Source organism: Halichoerus grypus, chromosome 1 (genome assembly GCF_964656455.1).
Source record: "Halichoerus grypus chromosome 1, mHalGry1.hap1.1, whole genome shotgun sequence".
NCBI classification, from domain to species: domain Eukaryota; kingdom Metazoa; phylum Chordata; class Mammalia; order Carnivora; family Phocidae; genus Halichoerus; species Halichoerus grypus.
In genome coordinates, this window is record NC_135712.1 from 199,181,016 (window position 1) to 199,200,819 (window position 19,804).

The 19,804-nt window shown below is 58.4% G+C and overlaps 1 protein-coding gene across 3 annotated transcripts; it reads left to right on the forward strand.

Annotated features, from left to right (window-relative positions):
* Positions 1-1,704: 1,704 nt before the first annotated feature.
* NCKIPSD (NCK interacting protein with SH3 domain) lies at positions 1,705-14,624 on the forward strand. Of its 3 annotated transcripts, none has more exons than XM_036079653.2 (13): positions 1,705-1,975; positions 4,499-4,608; positions 4,868-5,072; positions 5,157-5,331; positions 5,548-6,038; positions 7,289-7,459; positions 7,617-7,703; positions 7,790-7,928; positions 8,020-8,100; positions 8,223-8,351; positions 8,447-8,539; positions 8,669-8,841; positions 11,429-14,624. In XM_036079653.2, the coding sequence occupies exons 1-13, from the start codon at positions 1,805-1,807 to the stop codon at positions 11,570-11,572; spliced, it is 2,169 nt and encodes a 722-aa protein (XP_035935546.1). In that variant the 5' UTR covers positions 1,705-1,804; the 3' UTR covers positions 11,573-14,624. The 3 variants fall into 3 exon arrangements, with proteins under 3 accessions (XP_035935546.1, XP_035935537.1, XP_035935557.1); XM_036079644.2 differs by having other exon boundaries at positions 1,707-1,975; positions 11,369-14,624; XM_036079664.2 differs by having other exon boundaries at positions 1,708-1,975; positions 5,241-5,331; positions 11,369-14,624.
* Positions 14,625-19,804: the final 5,180 nt, after the last annotated feature.

A 19,804-nucleotide genomic window follows, 5' to 3' on the forward strand; every position in this document is an offset into this window, starting at 1 on the left:
CACAGTGCTGCTGTCGTTCTTACTAGGGCCGGGCAGCCAGCCCCCTTCCCAACCCTCAGAAGCCCCACACATGCTGTCTCCTCCACCCTAGCCCAGGAATATTCTTCTTGCCACTGCCCCCACCTCATAGACCTACTAAAGTCACCACAGCTTCTTGGCTTGGCCCTTAGGTCTCTTTGGGGTCTCTGCTGGCCTAGTATGCTAGCACCCGCTAAGCAAAGAACTACTTGACTTCTTGATACAGGTCTTTTCCCTCTCCTCCATGCAGCTTAAGACAAAGTTGGGCAGCATGTGTGCCAGACCTTGGATCCAGCTCCTGCACTGTGATGTCAGGTGTCCTAGAGCAAACTGGGGCCTTGAGGAGCTGTCAGGCTCTGGTCTGCTGGCAGCCATGGGCTCCACAATAAAAGGTCCTAGGAGGTGGGGGGTCCCAGTGAGAAAGGGTGTTCCTCTTAACCACACCACATGTCACCACTGCTACCCACCACTATGCCAGTCTCATCTGTCCAGCTCCAGCCAAGGCAGCCCCTAAGAGCTACTTCTTTGCTAGGAGGGTTCTGGGAGGTGTGGCAGGAGGTCTTGAACTGCAGAACCAGGCACCAGGGAGAAGAGCACAGACCCAAAGCCAAGAAGGTAGGGTCTTGTCCAGTTCTAGCAGCCCCACACCTCCCTGAAACTCCCAGCACCTCCTCTCCAAGGCTCACTATGCCTATGTGCACTATGTCCCAGAACACCCAACTGCATACACTGGCCTGTTTGTGCCCACACCCCCTGCACCCTGGGCCCAGGCTTCCAGTGGGGAATGTGGCTGGACCAGTCCCTGGACAGGAATAGGAGGACCCTTAGGGCCTCTCCCCTGGGTCCTTCCCTCAGGACATCAAGGACAGGTCAGGGCTGACTGGAAAGGTGTGCAGGGTCAAACAAACTCTTATGGCCACATAGCACCCCCCTCCGCACCCTCACCAGCTCTCCTGTCTGCTCAGAAATAATTTGGAGTTGTAAGTCCTACAAAGACAATAGAGCAATGTGACAGCGACTGGGAGTGTGATGACCTTATGCCGTGAGGGAGGGAAGTGAGTCCCAGGCAGAGGAAACCGTATGCAAAGACCCACATTAGAGGAGTAGAGAGAAGCTAGTGAAGAGAGGAGGTGGGTGGGCAGCGAGGACGGGAGGACTTTGGACTGGGGAATGGCTAACCTCGTTTCGGTGCGTGCGGCTGGAGTACGGACCCCGTGGAAAGGGGTCATGCGGCCTGCAGACACCAGGGAGACGGGTCCCCGCGGGCGCCTCCAAGTGTTGGATCAGTGAGATGCAGCAATGGGACTACGCTACCGTTAGTAGGTCGGGACCCACTCTCCCGGCGTGGCGGGGACGCTCGGGACTAGAGCGCAGGACACAGGCTCTGCCGTTGGGCTGCGGGCGGAGCGCTCCTTCGGGAGGTCGAACGGGTCGCAGCACCGGGCTTGAGTGGAGGGCCAGGCGGGAGAAGCTGGGGTGGGTTCCCCGGGCGGGTACGGAGCGAGGGGTCGGAGGCTCGGATTCTGAAGGGGTCCGTACCCGACCGGCGGCGGACTCGAGCCGCGCCGGGCCGCGCCGGGCCGCGCCGCTTGGAACCGCCAGGGGGCGCCGCGATGCGCGCGGGGGCCGCCCCACTCCCGAGGCGGGGCTGCGGCGGGCGGGCGGGTGCGCGCACGCGTCGTGTGTCACGGGGCGGGGCGGGGCGATCGCGGTGTTCCCGGCCTGGCGTCCTGGTTCCGCAGCCCCCCGCCGCCTCCACTGCCCCGGCGCGGCCCGGCCCGGCCCCATGTATCGTGCGCTCTACGCGTTCCGCTCGGCGGAGCCCAACGCGCTGGCGTTCGCCGCGGGCGAGACCTTCCTGGTGCTGGAACGCAGCAGCGCGCACTGGTGGCTGGCGGCGCGGGCGCGCAGTGGCGAGACGGGCTACGTGCCGCCCGCCTACCTGCGCCGCCTGCAGGTGAGTGTTCCCCTCCCCGGCCCGACCTCCGTGGTCCCTAGACTGGGCCCCATCACAGGCTCTCGGTATCGACCCCGGATGCCCCAGCCCCGCCGGGACCTCCCGCAGATAGGCAGTCTGACCCTGAGATCCCAGACTCACGAGGACTGGGACCCCAAGAGCCCGCACCCCCACAAAAGGCCAGGCCCTTGACAGCCAACTCTGAGGACGCCAGACCTGCAAGCCTAACTCAGGGACTGAGACTCCTTGGCATCCCAGACCCATTGAGACCAAATATCTGAAGTCCCATCTGAGTAGAATTCAAGACTCAGTCCTGAGATTCCACTACCGCCGAATTCTGATCAGTTCCCCAGATCCCTGAGACCCCAGACCCATAATGGGTCCTTTCCCTGGATCCCCCGGATCCCACACTCTTGCCTCCCACCCTCAGACCCCCAACTGGAGCCACTGCCTCCACCACTGAGACCGGGGCCACCCTGGACACCACCTGTTTCCCCAGCCATCCTCTGTGTCCTCACTCCCTGCACTGAGACCCTGGAGCCCCTAGATGACCCAGCAAACCTTGAGGCCTCAGTGTCTTTCACTCTCCTGTCCTCAGCCACCCCCTAGGCTGTTCTTCAGACCACCCCCGACCCTCTTGGAACCAAAGATCTCAGCCCCTGTTGGCACTCCCTGGCACTACTCTCCCCACCCCCCCACCCCCATCACAAGCCTCAGGCCCTGACTTTTCAGACTAATTTTCTCTGAAATTGAAAAGCCCCATCCCTCCTTGTCCACAGCCTGGGGTGGAAGGCTTGTGAGGCATTGTGAGGAAGTGAGACCTCTTCATGGCTTCCCCTGGTCTGACTATGGCCCTGTTTCCTTCCAGTGGAGGCTGCATCTCCAGTTCCTGTTTCCCCAAGAATAGTCCTGCAGTGGGGGCTGGGGTGCGGTGTCTCCAGCTGGTCTCTTCTGACCTCCGGGGAAAGGAGGGCCTGGAGCCTCCAGGCCTGGCCTGTGCCAGACACCCCCGCCCCATCTTAGTCCCTCGTCTTTAGGAAACATCCTGTCCCAGCCCAGTTCAGGACAGAAATAACAGGATAAATTTGGAGATGTCATCTGGTCTTAGCAGAGGGGATGGGCCGTGGGCCTTGGACCCTCAGCTTACTCCCTTCTAGGAGTGCCTGGGGTGTGACTGGGGCCCTGGACACTAGCTCTGGAGTGAGCATGTCAGACCCAGCCTCTCTGGGGTTGGGGGCTTGTTGGAAGCCTCTTCTTCAGGGGCCTGTGAAGATCCTGTCCTGGGCTAGTGGGGCTTGGTGCTTGGGGAGGGCGGAGAGGCTACCATCCCCTTGTAGTCTCTTTCTGTGTATCTCCTGGTCTCTGTCCCCCTAACTCTGTCTGTGTCTGCCATTCCGACTCTCCCCCTTTCTCTGTCTCTGGCTCTCAATTTCTTTCTGCGTTGTCTCCCTCTGCCTGTCTCCCTCTCCCTCTTCTCCCTCTCTCTCCCTCCCTTCCTCCCTCCCTCACTCCCCTTCTCTCTCTTTCTTGTTTTCTGTGGGTATGTGTTTGTTTTTCTGTCCCCCTTTCTGTCTGCTGTCTCCCTGCATTCTGGCATACCCCGTGCTACCTGGAGGGCTTCGCTGACCTCTGTATCCATCTGTCTGTCCCCATCAGGGACGCTTCTTCGACCCCGCTTGGAGTGACGTCACCTCAGTTCTGAGACTTCCATGTAGCCTGGTGAACCATCATGGACAGGGGAGGGCTGGAGGTGGATGGTCCCACAGCTCCCACCCCCCACTCCTCACACCACGCCAGGCTGGCTGGGTTGATTAGACCCCTGAGTTGCTGTGTCTGGCAGCACGGAATCTGGGACAGGGGCCAGGCCCCTCTCTTATGTCCGTCCTTTGCCACAAACACAGAACTGCTGCTTCCCAGGGCAAGTCTGGAAGATTCCTGGAATAACTAGGGGGAATGAGGGCTAGAAGCAGGGGTGGAAAGAGGGGATCCCTTTGGCCCATCCTCAGCTGGTCCCTCAGGCCCATCCCCGGGGTCTGCAGAAGGCTCTGCAAGGACAGGGCTATTCTGGAGTGTGACCTTGGTTTGGAGAAGGATCAGCAAGATCCAGAGTGATTTGTTAAGGGTTCCAGACACTAGAGGCTCCCTGCTTGGCATGTCAGCCTGGGCTCTGAGCCAAGCCTGGGGATAGACTAGGTATGTGCTCCTGGTCTCAAGCTGGGGGTCCCTGGGCTGTGTTTTTGCTCTAGACCCCTGGTGTTCAGAGACAGCTGAGAGCCTCACTGTGGGGCCTGACTGGGACCCCAATATGTAAAGCAGCAGCATGGGGCCACCCCGTGCCCCAGCTCCCTGAGTAACACAGTTTGAGAACCTTACTTCATAGTGTAGTTCAGCTTTCTACACTCATGTCTAGCATTCCAGGCTTTAGCTGTAACAGTCCTCTGCCCTGGGCTCCATCCTAGGCTGGGTCTGGGCTCACGCTCTCTAGGCCCCCGGGTCTAACTGTGCACCCTTGCCCCCGGCCAGGGCCTGGAGCAGGATGTCCTCCAAGCCATTGACCGGGCCATTGAGGCGGTGCACAATGCAGCCATGCGGGATGGTGGCAAGTACAGCCTGGAGCAGCGCGGGGTCCTTCAGTGAGTGTGGGGGAGGGGAGGAAGAGGGCACCCTCCACCTCCCTGCCCCAGTGAGCACAGTCGGGTGGGGGTCCTTCAGTGAGGACTGGGGAGGTCTGGAAGGCAGAGTTGGGGCTAGGGCAGAGTGGGGTGGAGCATGAGGGAGGTGGGAGGAGCCTGGGCTGTGAGCCACGCCCCGCCCCGTATCCCATAAGGAGCCTGTGAGGAATTCAGGAGTTTTGAGGTCACTCACCCAGTAATCTCCCTGTCCCTCCATCAGGAAGCTGATCCACCATCGGAAAGAGACCCTGTCCCGCAGAGGCCCCTCAGCCCCCAGTCCCGCAGCTATGACCGCGTCCACCAGTGACCACCATTTGGACGCTGCTGCCGCCAGGCAGCCCAACGGGATGTGTCGAGCTGGGTTCGAGCGGCAGCACAGCCTGCCCAGTTCCGAGTATCTCGGGGCAGACGGAGGCCTCTACCAGGTATGTGGTGAGGATACCCTGGGGAAGGGAGGTGGGTGGAGCTTAAGGCTGGGTCCAGGGGCTTCAAGAGTCCACTCGGGTCAGGGATGCAGAGCCGTAGCCCTGCCCCTGGCAAGAGCCCAGGGCCCTAGCCAGGCCGGTACCCCAGCTGGCAGCCTGTCCTCCCAGATCCCCCCACAGCCTCGCCGAGCAGCGCCCGACACGCCACCCCCGCCTGTGAAGCGCCGAGACCGGGAGGCCCTGATGGCCCCAGGAAGTGGTGAGAAGGCAGGGTTGGGGCAGTTTGGGGGGGGGGCGGGCACCCTGTGCTTGGCACGGCTGCTCTGCCCGTGTCAGGAAGTTAGGGCCTCTGGGCTTGGCGGGGCGGGTCTGGCAGAGAACCCAGGCCCTGTCCTGGGAGGCGCGGGGCTCAGGGCCTGGAGGGGTAAGGGACCCAGGGGGCTGTCCCAGCACAGCATGCACTCTCTGCCCACAGGCGGCCGCAACACCACGCCCTCCGGGGCCAGTTCTGTGTCCAGTGGCTCCTCAGTCAGCAGCACCTCCCTTGACACGCTCTGCACCGGCTCTGGCTCGTCTGAGCTGGGCCCCAGCTGCTCACCCACGCCCCCGCCCGTGCCCCGCCGGGGCACCCACACCACTGTGTCCCAAGCTCAGCCCCCTCCCTCCAAGGTGCCAGCCCCCGAGCCCCCTCCAGAGGAGGTGGCGGTGGATACAACCTCAGCCTCTGATGAGCTGGAGGCCCTGGGTGCACTGAGCCTGGGGACCACAGAGGAGAAGGTGGTGGCTGAGACTGCCGTGCCCAGGACCATCGGGGCAGAGCTGATGGAGCTCGTGCGGAGAAACACCGGCCTGAGCCACGAGCTATGCCGTGTGGCCATTGGCGTCGTGGTGGGTCACATCCAGGCCTCCGTACCGGCCAGCTCGCCTGTCATGGAGCAGGTCCTCCTCTCGCTGGTAGAGGGCAAGGTGAGGGTGGGCGGCGGGGCCAGGGGGCCTCCCCATCCTCGGGCCGCCCCGCTTCCCCTGCCCCATTCCCACCCTCACACTTGCGTCCAGCCTTGCCTTGACAGTAGCTCGGCCTTCATTGTGGTGGGTGCTGGGGACATTTGAGCTGATCCCTGGAGGAGAAAGGGAGGAGGAGCATTCCAGGCAGAGGCTTAGCCTGGGCAAGGGCCATAAGGCAGGCCCACGCTTGGCTCGCGGGGGAAGCGGAACAAGGCCAGCATGGCTGTACCACGGGGAGTGAGGGAACAGGTGGTGTGGGAGGAGGTGCGACTCGGGGCAGGTGACAGATGAGACCAGATGTGAGTGGCCCAGAGTCTTCTCTGGCTGCGCGGGGGTAGTGGACACGGCATGAGAGAGGGCAGTGCCTTGCTGGCCTTGGCAGCGGAGAGGGAGCTGTGGCGGAGGCCTCAGGACTGACGCAGGGGTGAGTCAGGTGCGTGGGCATCGTGGGGGGGGTGGGATGCTTTGCCAGGGTTGGGGCACTGGTGAGAAAGCAGGATTGGAGGGCAGTGATCCGTCTCCATATGGGGACCAGATGGGCCCAGGGTCCCTCCTTAGGGCCCTAGGACCCGGCAGCCGTGGGGTGGGGGGCGGGTGGAGCAGCAGGTCAATGGGCTTGTTGTCTGTGCTGGGCACAGCGGGTGCTCATCAGGCGGGAGGTACTTGGGAGCTGGAAGGCGGGGCGATGACAAGGCCTGGTGGCACGTTGTGTGGATTCGGAGGGTAGCATCTCAGTCACATTTAGGCAGTGGCAGAGTCGGTGGCCTTCCTCGCAGAAGATGTTTATGCAAGGCTGGGATGAGAGGCGGGTTGTTGGAAGGTGCCCCGCAGATGTGTCCTGTGCAGAATCTGGTCCCAGCAGGTTATCAAGACTGGGGGCAGTAGAGTTACTTGCAGAGGGGCTGTGGAACTGGGCTGGTGCCCTTGGGAGCCTCGGTGTTGAGGTGTGGGCCGTGGGAACAGGTCTTTTGTGGGAGCTCGAGGCGGGGCAGAGGGAAGAAAGAAAGAGAACCAGGGCCTGGTCCCCTCACAGGTTCTGGGAGGCCACAAACGAGGAACCGCTCTGAGAGGTGAGGCTGGGGACCCTTGCCTGATGTTGGCCCGGAGCTCATGCCCGTGACATCCTCAGGGTCTGGGTTGACTTCCAAGCCTTGGGGGCTTCCTGGAGATGGGGACGGGCAAGGAGTGTGCTGAGCCATGCCTCCCTCCAGGACCTGAGCACTGCCCTGCCCTCAGGGCAGGTCTGCCATGACCAGCAGCGGCTGGAGGTGATCTTTGCAGACCTGGCTCGGCGGAAGGACGATGCCCAGCAGCGCAGCTGGGCCCTGTATGAGGACGAGGGTGTCATCCGCTGCTACCTGGAGGAGCTGCTGCACATTCTGGTGCGGGGTGGGGGCCCACGGGTGTCCCACCCCTTCCCCCCACCCTGCGCCACCCCCGTCCAGTGCTCAGGAGTCTCCCCTGCGGGTACTCAGACCGCTCGTGTGTGGCCGCGCGGCTCACACGGAGTGAGTCTGTCACGCTTCCTCCTCCCCACAGACCGACGCAGACCCGGAGGTTTGCAAGAAAATGTGCAAGAGAAACGAGTTCGAGTCTGTCCTGGCCTTGGTGGCCTACTACCAAATGGTGTGTGTGAGGCCGCGGGGCGGGGGCGGGGAGGCACCCGGGCAGAGGGGGCAGTTCCGGGCGCTGAGCGCGGGGTCTCCTGCCAGGAGCACCGGGCGTCACTGCGGCTGCTGCTGCTCAGGTGCTTCGGCGCCATGTGCGGCCTGGACGCGCTCGTCATCTCCACACTCGTGTCGTCTGTGCTGCCTGTGGAGCTGGCCCGGGACATGCAGACAGACACGCAGGGTGAGGCGGGGCGGGGCGGGGGCGGGGCCTCCTGCGGGGGGGGGCGTTCCCACCACCCGCCGGGGCTCTCACCGCCTGCCTTGCCCTCCAGATCACCAGAAGCTCTGCTACTCGGCCCTCATCCTGGCCATGGTCTTCTCCATGGGGGAGGCAGTGCCCTACGCGCACTACGGTGAGCGCGCCGGGAGCCCGAGGGCCTGGGGACGCACCGCCCGGGGTGACGGGGACCCAGGGGGCTGCGTGGGGAGGGCGCAGAGGCGGGGAGGCCTCAGGTCCTGTGCGCCCCCCTCCCAGAGCACCTGGGCACGCCCTTCGCCCAGTTCCTGCTGAGCATCGTGGAGGACGGGCTGCCCCTGGACACCACAGAGCAGCTGCCGGATCTGTGCATGAACCTGCTTCTAGCGCTCAACCTGCACCTGCCAGGTGGGGGTGGGGCCCGGCGGGAGCGGGGCCGACCAGCGAGGGGGCGCTCCCCGCTTGGTGCCCGTGCGCTGGTCTACACGCGTGTCCGTCCTCAGCCCCTGACCAGAACGTCGTCATGAGCGCCCTGAGCAAACATTCCAACGTCAAGATCTTCTCCGAGAAGCTGCTGTTGCTTCTGAACAGAGGGGGTGAGGGCCCGGGAACCTGTGTGGTGCCACTGCCCTGTCGTTTGCTCCGTGGCCCCCGACACTCTCTGCGGTGCCCCAGGGCCCCCCACAACCACCGCCCTGACCCCTCCTCCCCCTGCCTCCTACTAGACGACCCCGTGCGCATCTTCAAACACGAGCCGCAGCCGCCGCACTCCATCCTCAAGTTCCTGCAGGACGTGTTCGCCAGCCCGGCCACAGCCGCGATCTTCTACCACACAGACATGATGGCGCTCATCGACATCACTGTGCGCCACATCGCGGACCTGTCACCCGGAGACAAGGTGCCCGGACGTGGCTGCGGCGGGGGTGGGAGCTGTGCAAAAGCTGCAACAAAATGCAGGGGAGACAAGCCACTGAATGGAGACTGGGGGAAGGGTGCAGCTGCAGCCAGGCCGGTGTGGGGGCCGCTCAGAAACCATGGCAGGTGTGCCCTGACCCACAGGAGCCCCGGTGAGCCGATGCGGGCCAGGCTGCCTGGACAGAGCTGGGGTGGAGGAAGCCGGGCGGTCAGGCAGGAGGAGGTGGCATTTCCACAAGGCCTCAGAGGCTGCAGCGGGAGAGGAGGGGATGTGGCCTGACTGACACCCCAAATGGAGTGCAGACTACATGAGAGCCCAGGGGAGGTGGGAGGCCTGCAAGGAAGCAGCCGTGGCCGTCACGGCGGCCCGGGTGGGCGGTGAGAGGCCATGGCCGTGGGCGGTGAGGTCAGGTTTGCGTGTATCGGCGGTGAGTCCCGGGGTTTGCCCTGGACTTCTGTCAGGCAACCAGGTGGATGAAGAGTGATTGCTGAGGTGGGGAAGCACTCTCGGCCGGGGGGGGGGGAGGCAGAAGATAGGGTTGTGTTGTGATGTGTCAAGACTGAGAAGATAGCCGCTAGTCATCCAGGTACGGAGCCCGTCGGGGAGCAGTGGAGCTGAGTTGGGACTGGAGAGACAGCGTGAAGTTGCTTGTGCACACATGTGACGGGAAAGCCTGCTTCGGTGCCACTGCTGAGGGCGTGAGGTGGACAGGTCAGAGGGAAGCTCAGGCCTTGGCTCAGGGCACAGTGGGGACAGGTAGGGAGGAACCCAGGAGAAAACCCAGAGAGCAGGAGCCCAAAGTGGGGTTTGGAGGAGGTGGAGATGAGCTGTTTCCACAGTTAGGAGCCTGAGTAGGACAGAGGCTGCGAATTGGCCGTTGAAATTGCCCCCCCAGAGTCCAGAGGTGACTGACAAGCAGTATCTGCAGAGTGGAGGGAAGAGGGTCCTAATAGAACGTGCAAGAGAGAATTTGAACTTGGAGGGGAGTGAGGGGGACATTGGAAGCCATAAATGGAGACAACTGCTGTGAGTCTTTCTATGAAGGGAGCAGAAGAGCGGGGGGGCCCCTGGAGGGAGATGTGGGGGTCAGGAAGGGTTTTAAAGGTAGAAGATGCTGGTGCCGGTCTCTGGGCCAGAGGGAATGATCCAGTAAACATCAAGAAATGGCTGACATGTCCAGGAGAGTGGGCCAGTGCTGGAGTGAGGTAGATCGGGCAGTGGGGGGAGCCCAGGCCTGTGGGGGGACGGCCCCCCCCAAATGGGAGCCAGGGCAGCTCATTCTGGCTGGGACAGGTGAGATGCAGGTGCTGGGAGGGGAGGACAAGAGCTTTCCGAAAGATTGCTTGTTTTCTCCACAAAGCACAAGGCTGGCTGTCCAGGCACTTTGGATCTGGAAAACCGGCAGAAGGAGGTGGGCAGTGATCCTTAAGGGTGCGTGAATGTAGCAGAGGAAAGAGGCGGGAGTCCAGGGCAGTGGTGTACGTCCATCTGAGGTTTGTGGTAGGGAATGGAAGTTCGGGCCTGCGTGCGGCCTTGGGGCTGCCCACTGCTTAGACGCTGGGCGCTGATTTGCAGGCGCTGCGGTCTGACCAGGGTTGGGGGTCACAGGGTGACGCTGCCTGAAGAAGGTATTGACTCCTCGAAGTACAGGTAGAGAGGGAGGGGAGGGATGGTGACAGGGATGGTGAGGGGGGCAGACAGAGGGAAAGTGCTGGGGTCGGGTCAGTGGATTGGGTATCTCAATGAGGAAAAAGGAACAGCTGGGGTGTCAGATTCGAGGGACTGTTGAAGCTTTTTCAGCCTCAAGGTGCTGGGGTGGGGGATGTTGGCGCTGGACTGAGGGCATGTGTGGAAGGTAGGATGGTGGCCAGGGCCTAGGGGTGGGTATCAGAGAGGACACATGTGTTTCTGGCCTATGCGTTTAGATGGACGGCTGAGCTCTTTAGTAAGAAAAAAAAACCCTGAGAAAGTCTTCAGTTTGGGGAAGATGGGGAAGGTCATGAGTTTGATGGTGCACACGTGTGGCGGAGGTCTCTTTGAGGCACGTGGGAGATGAGAAGTGGGCAGTTGAAACTCTCATCTGGGGCTCCCTGGAGAGGTCTAGGCCAGAGGTGTGAGTGTGGGTCATTACCTGAGGCTGTGAGTGTGAGTGAGATCTTCCAGGGTGAGAGGAAGCAGGGGGCCTCTGACTGGACAGCGGCCCCGTGAGGGCCCAGCGGTAAAGACGGGCAGGACCTGGCCACTTCCCCTGGCCACCTCTCCGAGCCATCCCGTGGGCTGGCCCCGTTCTGGGACTGCCTGTGTCTGGGACGATCCATTCATTTCACTTACTCAGCGGCTCTCGACGGCCAGCTCTGGGCCAGGCACAGGTGGGTGCTGGGGCTGCAGCCCTGATCTTCAGTGCTGTGAGCTGGCCCACGGCCCAGGGGCGCACGTGGCGGCCTGTTCCTGTCGGGTGGCAGTGGTAGCGCCTCGCCGGGGTCCCTGAGCTCAGCCGCTCCTCCCACAGCTGCGCGTGGAGTACCTGTCCCTGATGCGCGCGGTGATCCGCTCCACGCCCTACTTGCAGCACCGCCACCGGCTCCCCGACCTGCAGGCCACCCTGCGGCGCATCCTGAACGAAGAGGAGGCCTCACCGCAGGGCCAGATGGACCGCATGATTGTCCGAGAGATGTGCAAGGAATTCCCCGTGCTGGGCGAGGACCCCAGCTAGCGCCTCCCTTCCCTCCCTTCCCTGCAGCCCTGGTCGGGGTGCAGGGGACGCGGAGGCGTGGCCCTCAGAATGTTTTGCACAGACGGGGTGGGGGAGGTGGTGGTGGAAGGGACCTGAGCAGGGCTCCCCCCTCCCCGGAAGTAGAGCCGATGCGAGGGGCCAAGTGCAGGATTGGGGACCACGCTCTGGGAGCTCCGCTGGGGCAGAGGGCCTGTGTGAGCTGAAGCCCCTCCATCTCCCGGTAGGCTGCCTCTTCAGCATGCCCCCTCCCCTCAGATCAGATGCACACTCAGAGTCCTGCTGCTGCTCCAGGCTGGGCCAGAGCCCCCCATCCCTGTCCTGCCTAGTCTGGGTCCTGGGCCTCAGCAAGCCATGTTGTTGGGGTCAGGGGAGGCGCCACCCGCCAGCTCTGTTCTTTGCCTTAGCTTCGCAGTGAGTGCTGCTCATGTGCCCCCCGCCCCGTGGGGGTCGCTTTCCCTTGCTCCCACCCCCAGAGGTCTTTGCCAAGCAGCTGCTTCGAGCACAGAATCTTAGAGACGGGCCATCTATTCTGGAGCGCCACAGAATAGAGTGATGGCACTGAGAAAGCCAATGACAGAGTCTTATTTTCTCCGTAAAAACAGACTGAAAAGCCATGTGTATTTTCCTGTGTGCTGCAGCTCACCTTCGGAAATAAATCACAGGCATCCAGAAACGGGCTATGTGATCAGCAACCCCGCCTGATCCTGGGTTGGGGTGGGAGAGGATGGGCAGGGGTGCTGGGGCCTCAGGACCTTGTCGCTTGCTTGCTCTGACCTCTCCAGAGTGAGGAGGGGATGGTCCCTAACAGGCCTGTCCATCAAGGTCCCTTGAGCCCTGTTCCAGCCTCTCTCCCCGAGTTCCCATTTTTCCCGGGCCACAGCTAAGCCAGTGAGTGCCCCGCCGCCTGTTGGCAGGTGACTGCCCTTGCAGACCTCACTTCTCCCGTGTTGAAACCCTACCCTTCATAGCTGTTCTCCAGTGAAGCGGGCCCCACTGCAGCCCCTGCCTCCCTGCACGTTGCAGGCCCTGCCCGGCTTGGTCGCCTTCCTCGTTTGTCAGTGGGTCCAACAAGATCCCCTCATTTTGCAGCCTCAGAGATTTGGTCATTACAGTAGGGCAAAAAGAGTATCTCAACAGGCGTGGGGTTCAGTTTGCACTCCTGTTGGCGGACAGTCGGGGACCATCTGGGAAAAGCTTCATTTTCCTTGCGGGCTCCCAAGTTAACGAAGGCTCGCGCCATAAATGGGGGAGGGTCCGGAGCCCACAGACAGACCCCAGTCAGAAGTAGTTTTCATTAGTCCCCTCTGTTTTTCACCCAGGACAATCCTTCACAACACATCCGCACATCCAGAATTACCGACACCGTGACGTCCAGTCACGACTTTTCCTTTCTCACTGGGGTGCTGAAGGCCAAGGGCTGTTTGCTCTTTTTCCAACAGGACCATAACGCAGCAAGAAACACAAAAGAGGCCAGGGCGGGGGGTGGGGGGAGTCCCCCGGACACACAGGTCCTTGGGAAGCTGAGGCAAGAACGTTTGACAGGGAACTCCCGGAAGCAAAGCCCAGGAGGCTGATGGGGAGATGTCCTTACTTAACTCTTGATTCTCGGGTTAGACACACAGGCTCCCCTGCTGGACCTGAAGATGGGCTGACAAAATGCCCCCCAGTACAACTGTGGGGCACAGCCTGGTCACTCCTCTTCACCCCGGGGCGTTCTGCCTTTCCATTCACATCCAGAGTCAATGACATGGCCTTCGAGTCACGACTCCTTCCTCATTGGAGAGCTGAAAGCAGAGGACCGTGACGCTCCTCCTGAGCTAGTGGAATTCTGTGAAAAGCGCAGGTCCCTGAGGAAGCCGAGGCAGGACCATTCGGCAGCCTCTGTGCTTTGCTCTGTTGCCTATCATGACGCACACGCACGCTGCAAGGGCAGGGCTCTGCTGGGCCGTCTGTCCCAGTGCTGGTACCCATGGTGAGCGAAGTATAACCCCATGGCAGGGGGCACAGAAGCCCTGGCCAGTTTGTGCACAGTTGTCCAAGGGGCCCTGGCGTGTGTTTGTAAGGGACGCAAGAGCCCCTGTTGACTGAGCTAAGTACTGGCCTCTGGCAGCAAACGTGCTCTGAGAGGATCCAGAATTCTGAGACCCCCTCAGCAAACATCTTGGTGGTGCTCTCAGAGCACAGAATTACAACCATAAGGGGAAATGATGATGAGCCAGAGAATTCCTCAGCGAGGGATCGATCTTTGCAAGAACACCCATTTGGCTGCTTGGAAGGATGGTAAATGTGGGATACGGTGAGGCAAGAAGGCAGAGACAGACAACCAGGCCACTCAAATGGGAGTGTAAGGGGGGGCGGCGAGGGGGAAAAAAAGATTCTGAGGGGCAATGAGGGATGGGGGTTGGGATGAGCTCTGGGGTAGAAGCGGGTACGTAAAGGTGCTGGCACCTAATCTGTGGGACGAGCACCAGGGACCACAGGCTACCCACGCATCCGGCAACTCCAGAGTAAGGCGGTGGGTGAAGATCACATGCCTGCTTGGTCCCCGAAAGATACAGAGGCTTCAAGTAGGTGAAAACAATCTTTTTTTCCTCTTGTTTTTATGGGAGAATAACAACCATGAAAAGTACGGTATAATACAGAGAGTAGAGCTGAGCAAAAAAAAATTTTTTTTTAAAGATTTTATTTGACAGAGACACAGTGAGAGAGGGAACACAAGCAGGGGGCAGTGGGAGAGGGAGAAGCAGGCTTCCCACGGAACAGGGAGCCCGATGCGGGGCTCGATCCCAGGACCCTGGGATCATGACCTGAGCCGAAGGCAGACGCTTAACGACTGAGCCACCCAGGCGCCCCAGCTGAGCGAATTGTGAGAGAATGCTGATAGAACCACCACCCGAGTCAAGAAATAGAATATCACCAGTCCCCAAAGCCCACTCGTGTGCCCCCTCTTCATCACTTCCTCCCTAGAGGGAATTATAGTTAAGTTTTGCCTGTGTTTGAACTTGACATAAACGGAACCATACAGTATAAACTTGTGTCTGGCTTCTTCATTTCACCATTAAGTTTCTGAGATTTGTCTATGTCCTAGTATGTGGTTGCAGTTTGTTCACCCCCAAAGTTGTGTGGGATATACCCTCATTTATTCACTGCTGATGACCTCTCAGTTTCCAGTTCTTGTCTATTATGAATGGTGCCGTCAGGGACATTGTTACCCAGGTCGTCTTGTAGCACACGTGCATTATATTGGGGGTATATTCTCACGAGTGGAACTGCAGGGTCGAAAGCCCACGCTCCAAACAGTTTTGCCAAGTAGCTGTACCAATGTACGCTCCCTCCAGTCATGTTGATTTCCAGCTCCTCCTTCTCTTTCCCAAAACGATATTGTCAGCTTTTTTTTTTTTTTCAGTCATTCCGGTTTGCCATAGCAGTATTTTAAGTTTACATTTCCCTGATGGCTAGAGAGGTTGAGCACCTTTTCACTAGTTTACTGGCTATTTGGATCGTTTGTGATGCACCTGTTCAAATCTCTTGCCCATTCATTTGCTGGGTTGTCTATCTTTTGTTGATTGTGGTATGTATGTGGCATATGAGTCCTTGGGTTGTCTATCTTGCAGTATCTTCTCCCATCCTTAATGTTGTCTTTTGATGAAAAGACGTTCTTAGTTGTAACATAATCCATTTTTTCAGGACTTTGTGGTTAGTGCATTTTGTATCCTGTTAATAAAAATCTTTGCTTGAAGTATGAAGAGCTTCTGTGTTGTCTTCTAAAAGCTGTGTTCTCTTTCCTATTCAGATATCAAAACTATCTGGAATTGATTACATGGGTAGTATGAAGTAGGGTTCTCATTTAACTTCATCTACACCCATATCTAACTGAGTCCGCACCATTTTTTGAAAAACCCATCTTTTCCTCATGTTGCCTCTTGAGAGCCACCCTCGTCAAAATTCAAGTCTCCACACATCTTTAGGCCCGTGTCTGGATTATGTTCCAGCAGTCTATTCCTGCTCTGGCACCATAGTCTTGGTTTCTATAGCAGAGGAAGCTGTCCTCCTACTTTGGTTTTCAAGACTGTCTTCGATATTCCTGGCCCTCATTTTATTTTTTTTATTTTTTTAAAAAATTTTATGTTATGTTAGTCACCATACAATACATCATTAGTTTTTGATGTGGTGATCCATGATCCATTGTTTTCATATAACACCCAGTGCTCCATGCAGTACGTGCCCTCCTTAATACCCATCACCAGGCTAACCAATCCCCCTCCCCCCCTCCCCTCTAAAACCCTGTTTGTTTCTCAGAGTCCATAGTCTCTCATGGTTCATCTCTCTCTCCAATTCCCCCCCCCATTTTTCCCTTCCTTCTCCTAATGTCCTCCATGCTATTCCTTACGTTCCACAAATAAGTGAAACCATATGATAATTGACTTTCTCTGCTTGACTTATTTCACTTAGCATAATCTCTTCCAGTCCCATCCATGTTGATGTAAAAGTTGGGTATTCATCCTTTCTGATGGCTGAGTAATATTCCATTGTATATATGGACCACATCTTTATCCATTCATCTGTTGAAGGGCATCTTGGCTCTTTCCACAGTTTGGCTATTGCGGACATTGCTGCTGTGAACATTGGGGTGCATATCTGGCCCTCATTTTAGAACCTAGTTTATCAGTTTACACACACACACACACACACACACACAAACCTTACTGGGATTTTATTGGAATTGCATTGAATCCATATGTCGATGTCAATTTTAGAAGAAATGGCATCTTTACAATATTGAATCTTCCAATCTTTGAACATAGCTTTTCACTCCATTTATGTCTTTATTTCTTTCAATAATGTTTGTGTGTGTGTGTATAAAAGTCATCGCATAACTTTCATTAGCTTTATTCCTGGCATTTTGTTACTGGACACTCTTGTAAATGGCATATTTTTAAAATTTGTATTTTCTAACCGTTGCTGACATATAGAAATTACAACTGATTTTTATTTTTATTTATTTTAAAGATTTTAAGTAATCTCTACACCCAACATGGGGCTCAAACTCACAACCTCAAGACCAAGAGTTGAATGCTCCATCAACTGAGCCAGCCAGGTGCCCTGCAACTGATTTTTATATATTGACCTTCTGTTCAAGAACTTTGCTAAGCTTACTCTAATAACTTATCTATAGGTTCTTTTAAATTTTTTACATACACAATCCTATTGCCTGTGCATAAGTTTTATTTTTTCCTTTCCAATCCTCATACTTTATTATTTTTCCTGCCTTAACAGCACTGGTTATGCCCTCCGATATAATATTGAGACTTGGTCTCAATATTCATGACAAGGTCATGAATGTAAAATGTTTTTCTCTAGTAATGTTCTGCTGCTCCAGAAGTGAGGAATACACAAATAGCCTATTTTAAGTGGGGTTAGATTTTAGCCATGTTTGTCTAAGAAAAGCAGGGCAGATGAGTTGTTATAACACTGGATTCTATAAGGCTAATGGTAAAGGTAAGGAACTGAGGAGGTGAGGAATGATGGATTGGAGATCTCAATAAGATCAAAGAACTGTTGGATAATTAGCTGGATGGGTTGGCCAGGTCTTCTGGCTTGCTCTTCCAGCAAGGTACCTGACTGGGAGGAAGGAGGGGGCAAACACAGGGTAGAAGGAAAAGGCAGGAAGCGAGAGGACAACCAAGATGTCCTAGAGAGCAGTTTCCGCCAAGGCTTTGCCCTCTGGTCTCCTGGACTGCTCTCCATTTATCCCACAGCAGCCTCAAACCCAGGTTTCTGAGCCCTGGGTGGACCCTCTAGCTTAGAGCTGAAAAGAAGACAGAGGATGACTCGTAGGGATCTTGCTATGTTCCTAGGAGGTAGGGGCAGGTCTGGAGTTGAAGGGAGAAACTGTCACCAAAACTTGGTTTCCGTCTTTACAGGACACATTAGAAGCTGCCACTGGTGGGGTGGGGCATAGAGGTGAGTGCACATGCGGAGTGGGAGGCCTCCACAGTACAACAGCCAGAGAGGACAGCAGTGGAGGCAGGAACAGCAGGGATCGACACGGATAGCCACGGCAGTCAGGGGTATCGTCTAGGTCTTGCTCTCCATAGGAGGATCCGCTGAAGCCACTGCTAGCCCTAGTGAAGCCAGCAGAGCTTGATATCCTTCGGCCGGTGGTTCCTTTACGCCTCTGCACATTTGCCCACTTAGCCTCCAAGACCTAGGATGGCTCCTCCTTCCCTCGCAGCTGCAGGCTTCCTTTTTGTTTTCGAGGCTCTGCTCAGGCATTTTCTCTAGCGGGAAGCCGTCCCAGATCGCTAAGTTGGCTGAGGCACTTCCTCCGGGACCCTAGCACCCTTCCCCCTAGCGTTCCGCCTGCCTCCCTCCTTTGTTGGTGTAAAGTCTTGCGCCCTGCACTCGCTAGATTTGTGGACCCGGAGGGCGAACGTGCCACCAAAACCTCGTCCCCGACCTCGCTCCTCCAGCCCCTACACCGGCTGGGCCCTCACCCAACCGAGTTCCGCCTTCAGCGGTGCAGCACATGCTCCACCCTCACGCCCAGCAGAACCCAGACTGCACACCCGGCGCGAAGCTCCGACCTTAGGGGGTCCTCAGATTTTGGAGCCCACCCGCCGGCTCTCAGTACGCAGAAAGGGTGCTCGGGAGGTGGAGCCCACGGGAACCCCACCTCCCGGAAGCGAAGAAGTCAAGGGGCCAAAGAACGTGCCGTCTGATTGGTTGGTGGTGATGTCATAGGTACCGTCGGAGTGGGCCGGAGGCCTTAGCCAGGAGTTTTCCGTTAGTTCCTAGCAGGATCCGCGCCCCTTGGAGCGTTCTGGGATCCAGCCCTAAACCTCTCCTCGGTCCTGGGACGCCCGCGCCCTTCACACATGATGCTGCAGGGCGTTGCCGCTGCTGCCTTTGCCGGCGGGACCGTAGAAAGCCAACAGGATTATCTCTCCCGGCCATCCTGGAAGCCACAGAACCCTCCCCTCAAACAATGAGTCCGCCGTCGGGGGCGGAGCCTCCCATTGTGCCAATAGTTCTCCCCCAACCCCGTGTCGACTTCTGTGACGTCCATTCCGCGGTGTCTGCCCATTGGCCAGCTGGGACCGATTGGCGCCCGGAGTTGCTCAGTGCTGGGAGAACTGTATTGAATCGTGGAAGGAGGGTTGAGCTTCCGCTAGTCCCTTCAAGGGGTTAAGGGACGCGGTCGTGGCGGGCGAGGGGCGGGGATCCGAGGAAGCCCTGGCTGCAGCCCTGTGGCAACGTCGGGCTCCACGTGGCATCCCAGAGCACTCGAGACCCGCAGCTTGGAGGAGGGTGTAGCCTCCAGTGGAGGCGTCCCCAGCGCGGGAGACTGCTGGGATCCAGCAAGGCAGGGAAGAGTTTGGTCTTTACTCACGCCTTGGGCGGGTCACCCAGTCCCTGCTCTGCAGAGACGCTCCAAACAGGCAGATGGTTCCGACATGTTTCATGAGTTAAATCTCACTGATCCAACAGTTCAAGCTATTAACTTTGGTTATGGCGTCCCAGGTCCCCATCCAGTCAACGTCCCTTCCACCCCCAGGATTCCACATGGTACCACTGCCAAAAGTCAGGATAACGCTCTCTGCAAGTCATGGGCACCAAATTTTCAGGCCAAAATCCGGGACAGGGTTCGGAACTAGTGCTCAGGAAGGGGGACAAGAGACCGGCAAGCAGAAGAAAGGATGGAAGATGCAGCTGGGACCGCGCCTAGAAGAAAGAGGGCGGGTGAGGGCGGTGGCTCAAAGCAAGGAGGGTGGATCCAGGGGCGGTGAACCTCCTAGCCCTGTTCAGCACCGCGGGCAGCAATTATGCTTTGCCCTCAACAAAGATGGCGACAACAGCTTCAGTAGTCAGAGTCCGCATGCGTAAGGGCTGTACCACCGGATTTGGAGCTTCGGGGCGGAGGTGGAATGAACCATCGCTGAGGCCGGGAGCCATGTTGGAGCGGCGGGAGGCGGCAGCAGCGTCGGGGATGCTGTGGTGGGGGCGGCAAAAGCCGGGGCCGCACGCCAAAGGGGTTCTGGCCGCGGAGTAGATGGTGCCCAGAGGGCGGAGGCGGCGCGGAGCGACAGGCCGAGAGGCGGGGGACCGGGGCGGCGGCAGGGGCCCGGGAGGGGGCCCGAGCGGCGGGGCGGGCCCAAGGCCCGGACCCGGGCGAGGGGCGGTGGAGGCCGTGTGGGGAGGCGGGGGGTG

Coding starts and splice junctions, on each gene's coding strand:
- NCKIPSD (XM_036079644.2), top strand. CDS start 1,805: ATGTATCGTGCGCTCTACGCGTTCCGCTCGGCGGAGCCCAACGCGCTG. Junction 7,460..7,616: donor AGGAGCTGCTGCACATTCTG/GTGCGGGGTGGG, acceptor TCCTCCCCACAG/ACCGACGCAGACCCGGAGGT. Junction 8,842..11,368: donor ACCTGTCACCCGGAGACAAG/GTGCCCGGACGT, acceptor CTCCTCCCACAG/CTGCGCGTGGAGTACCTGTC.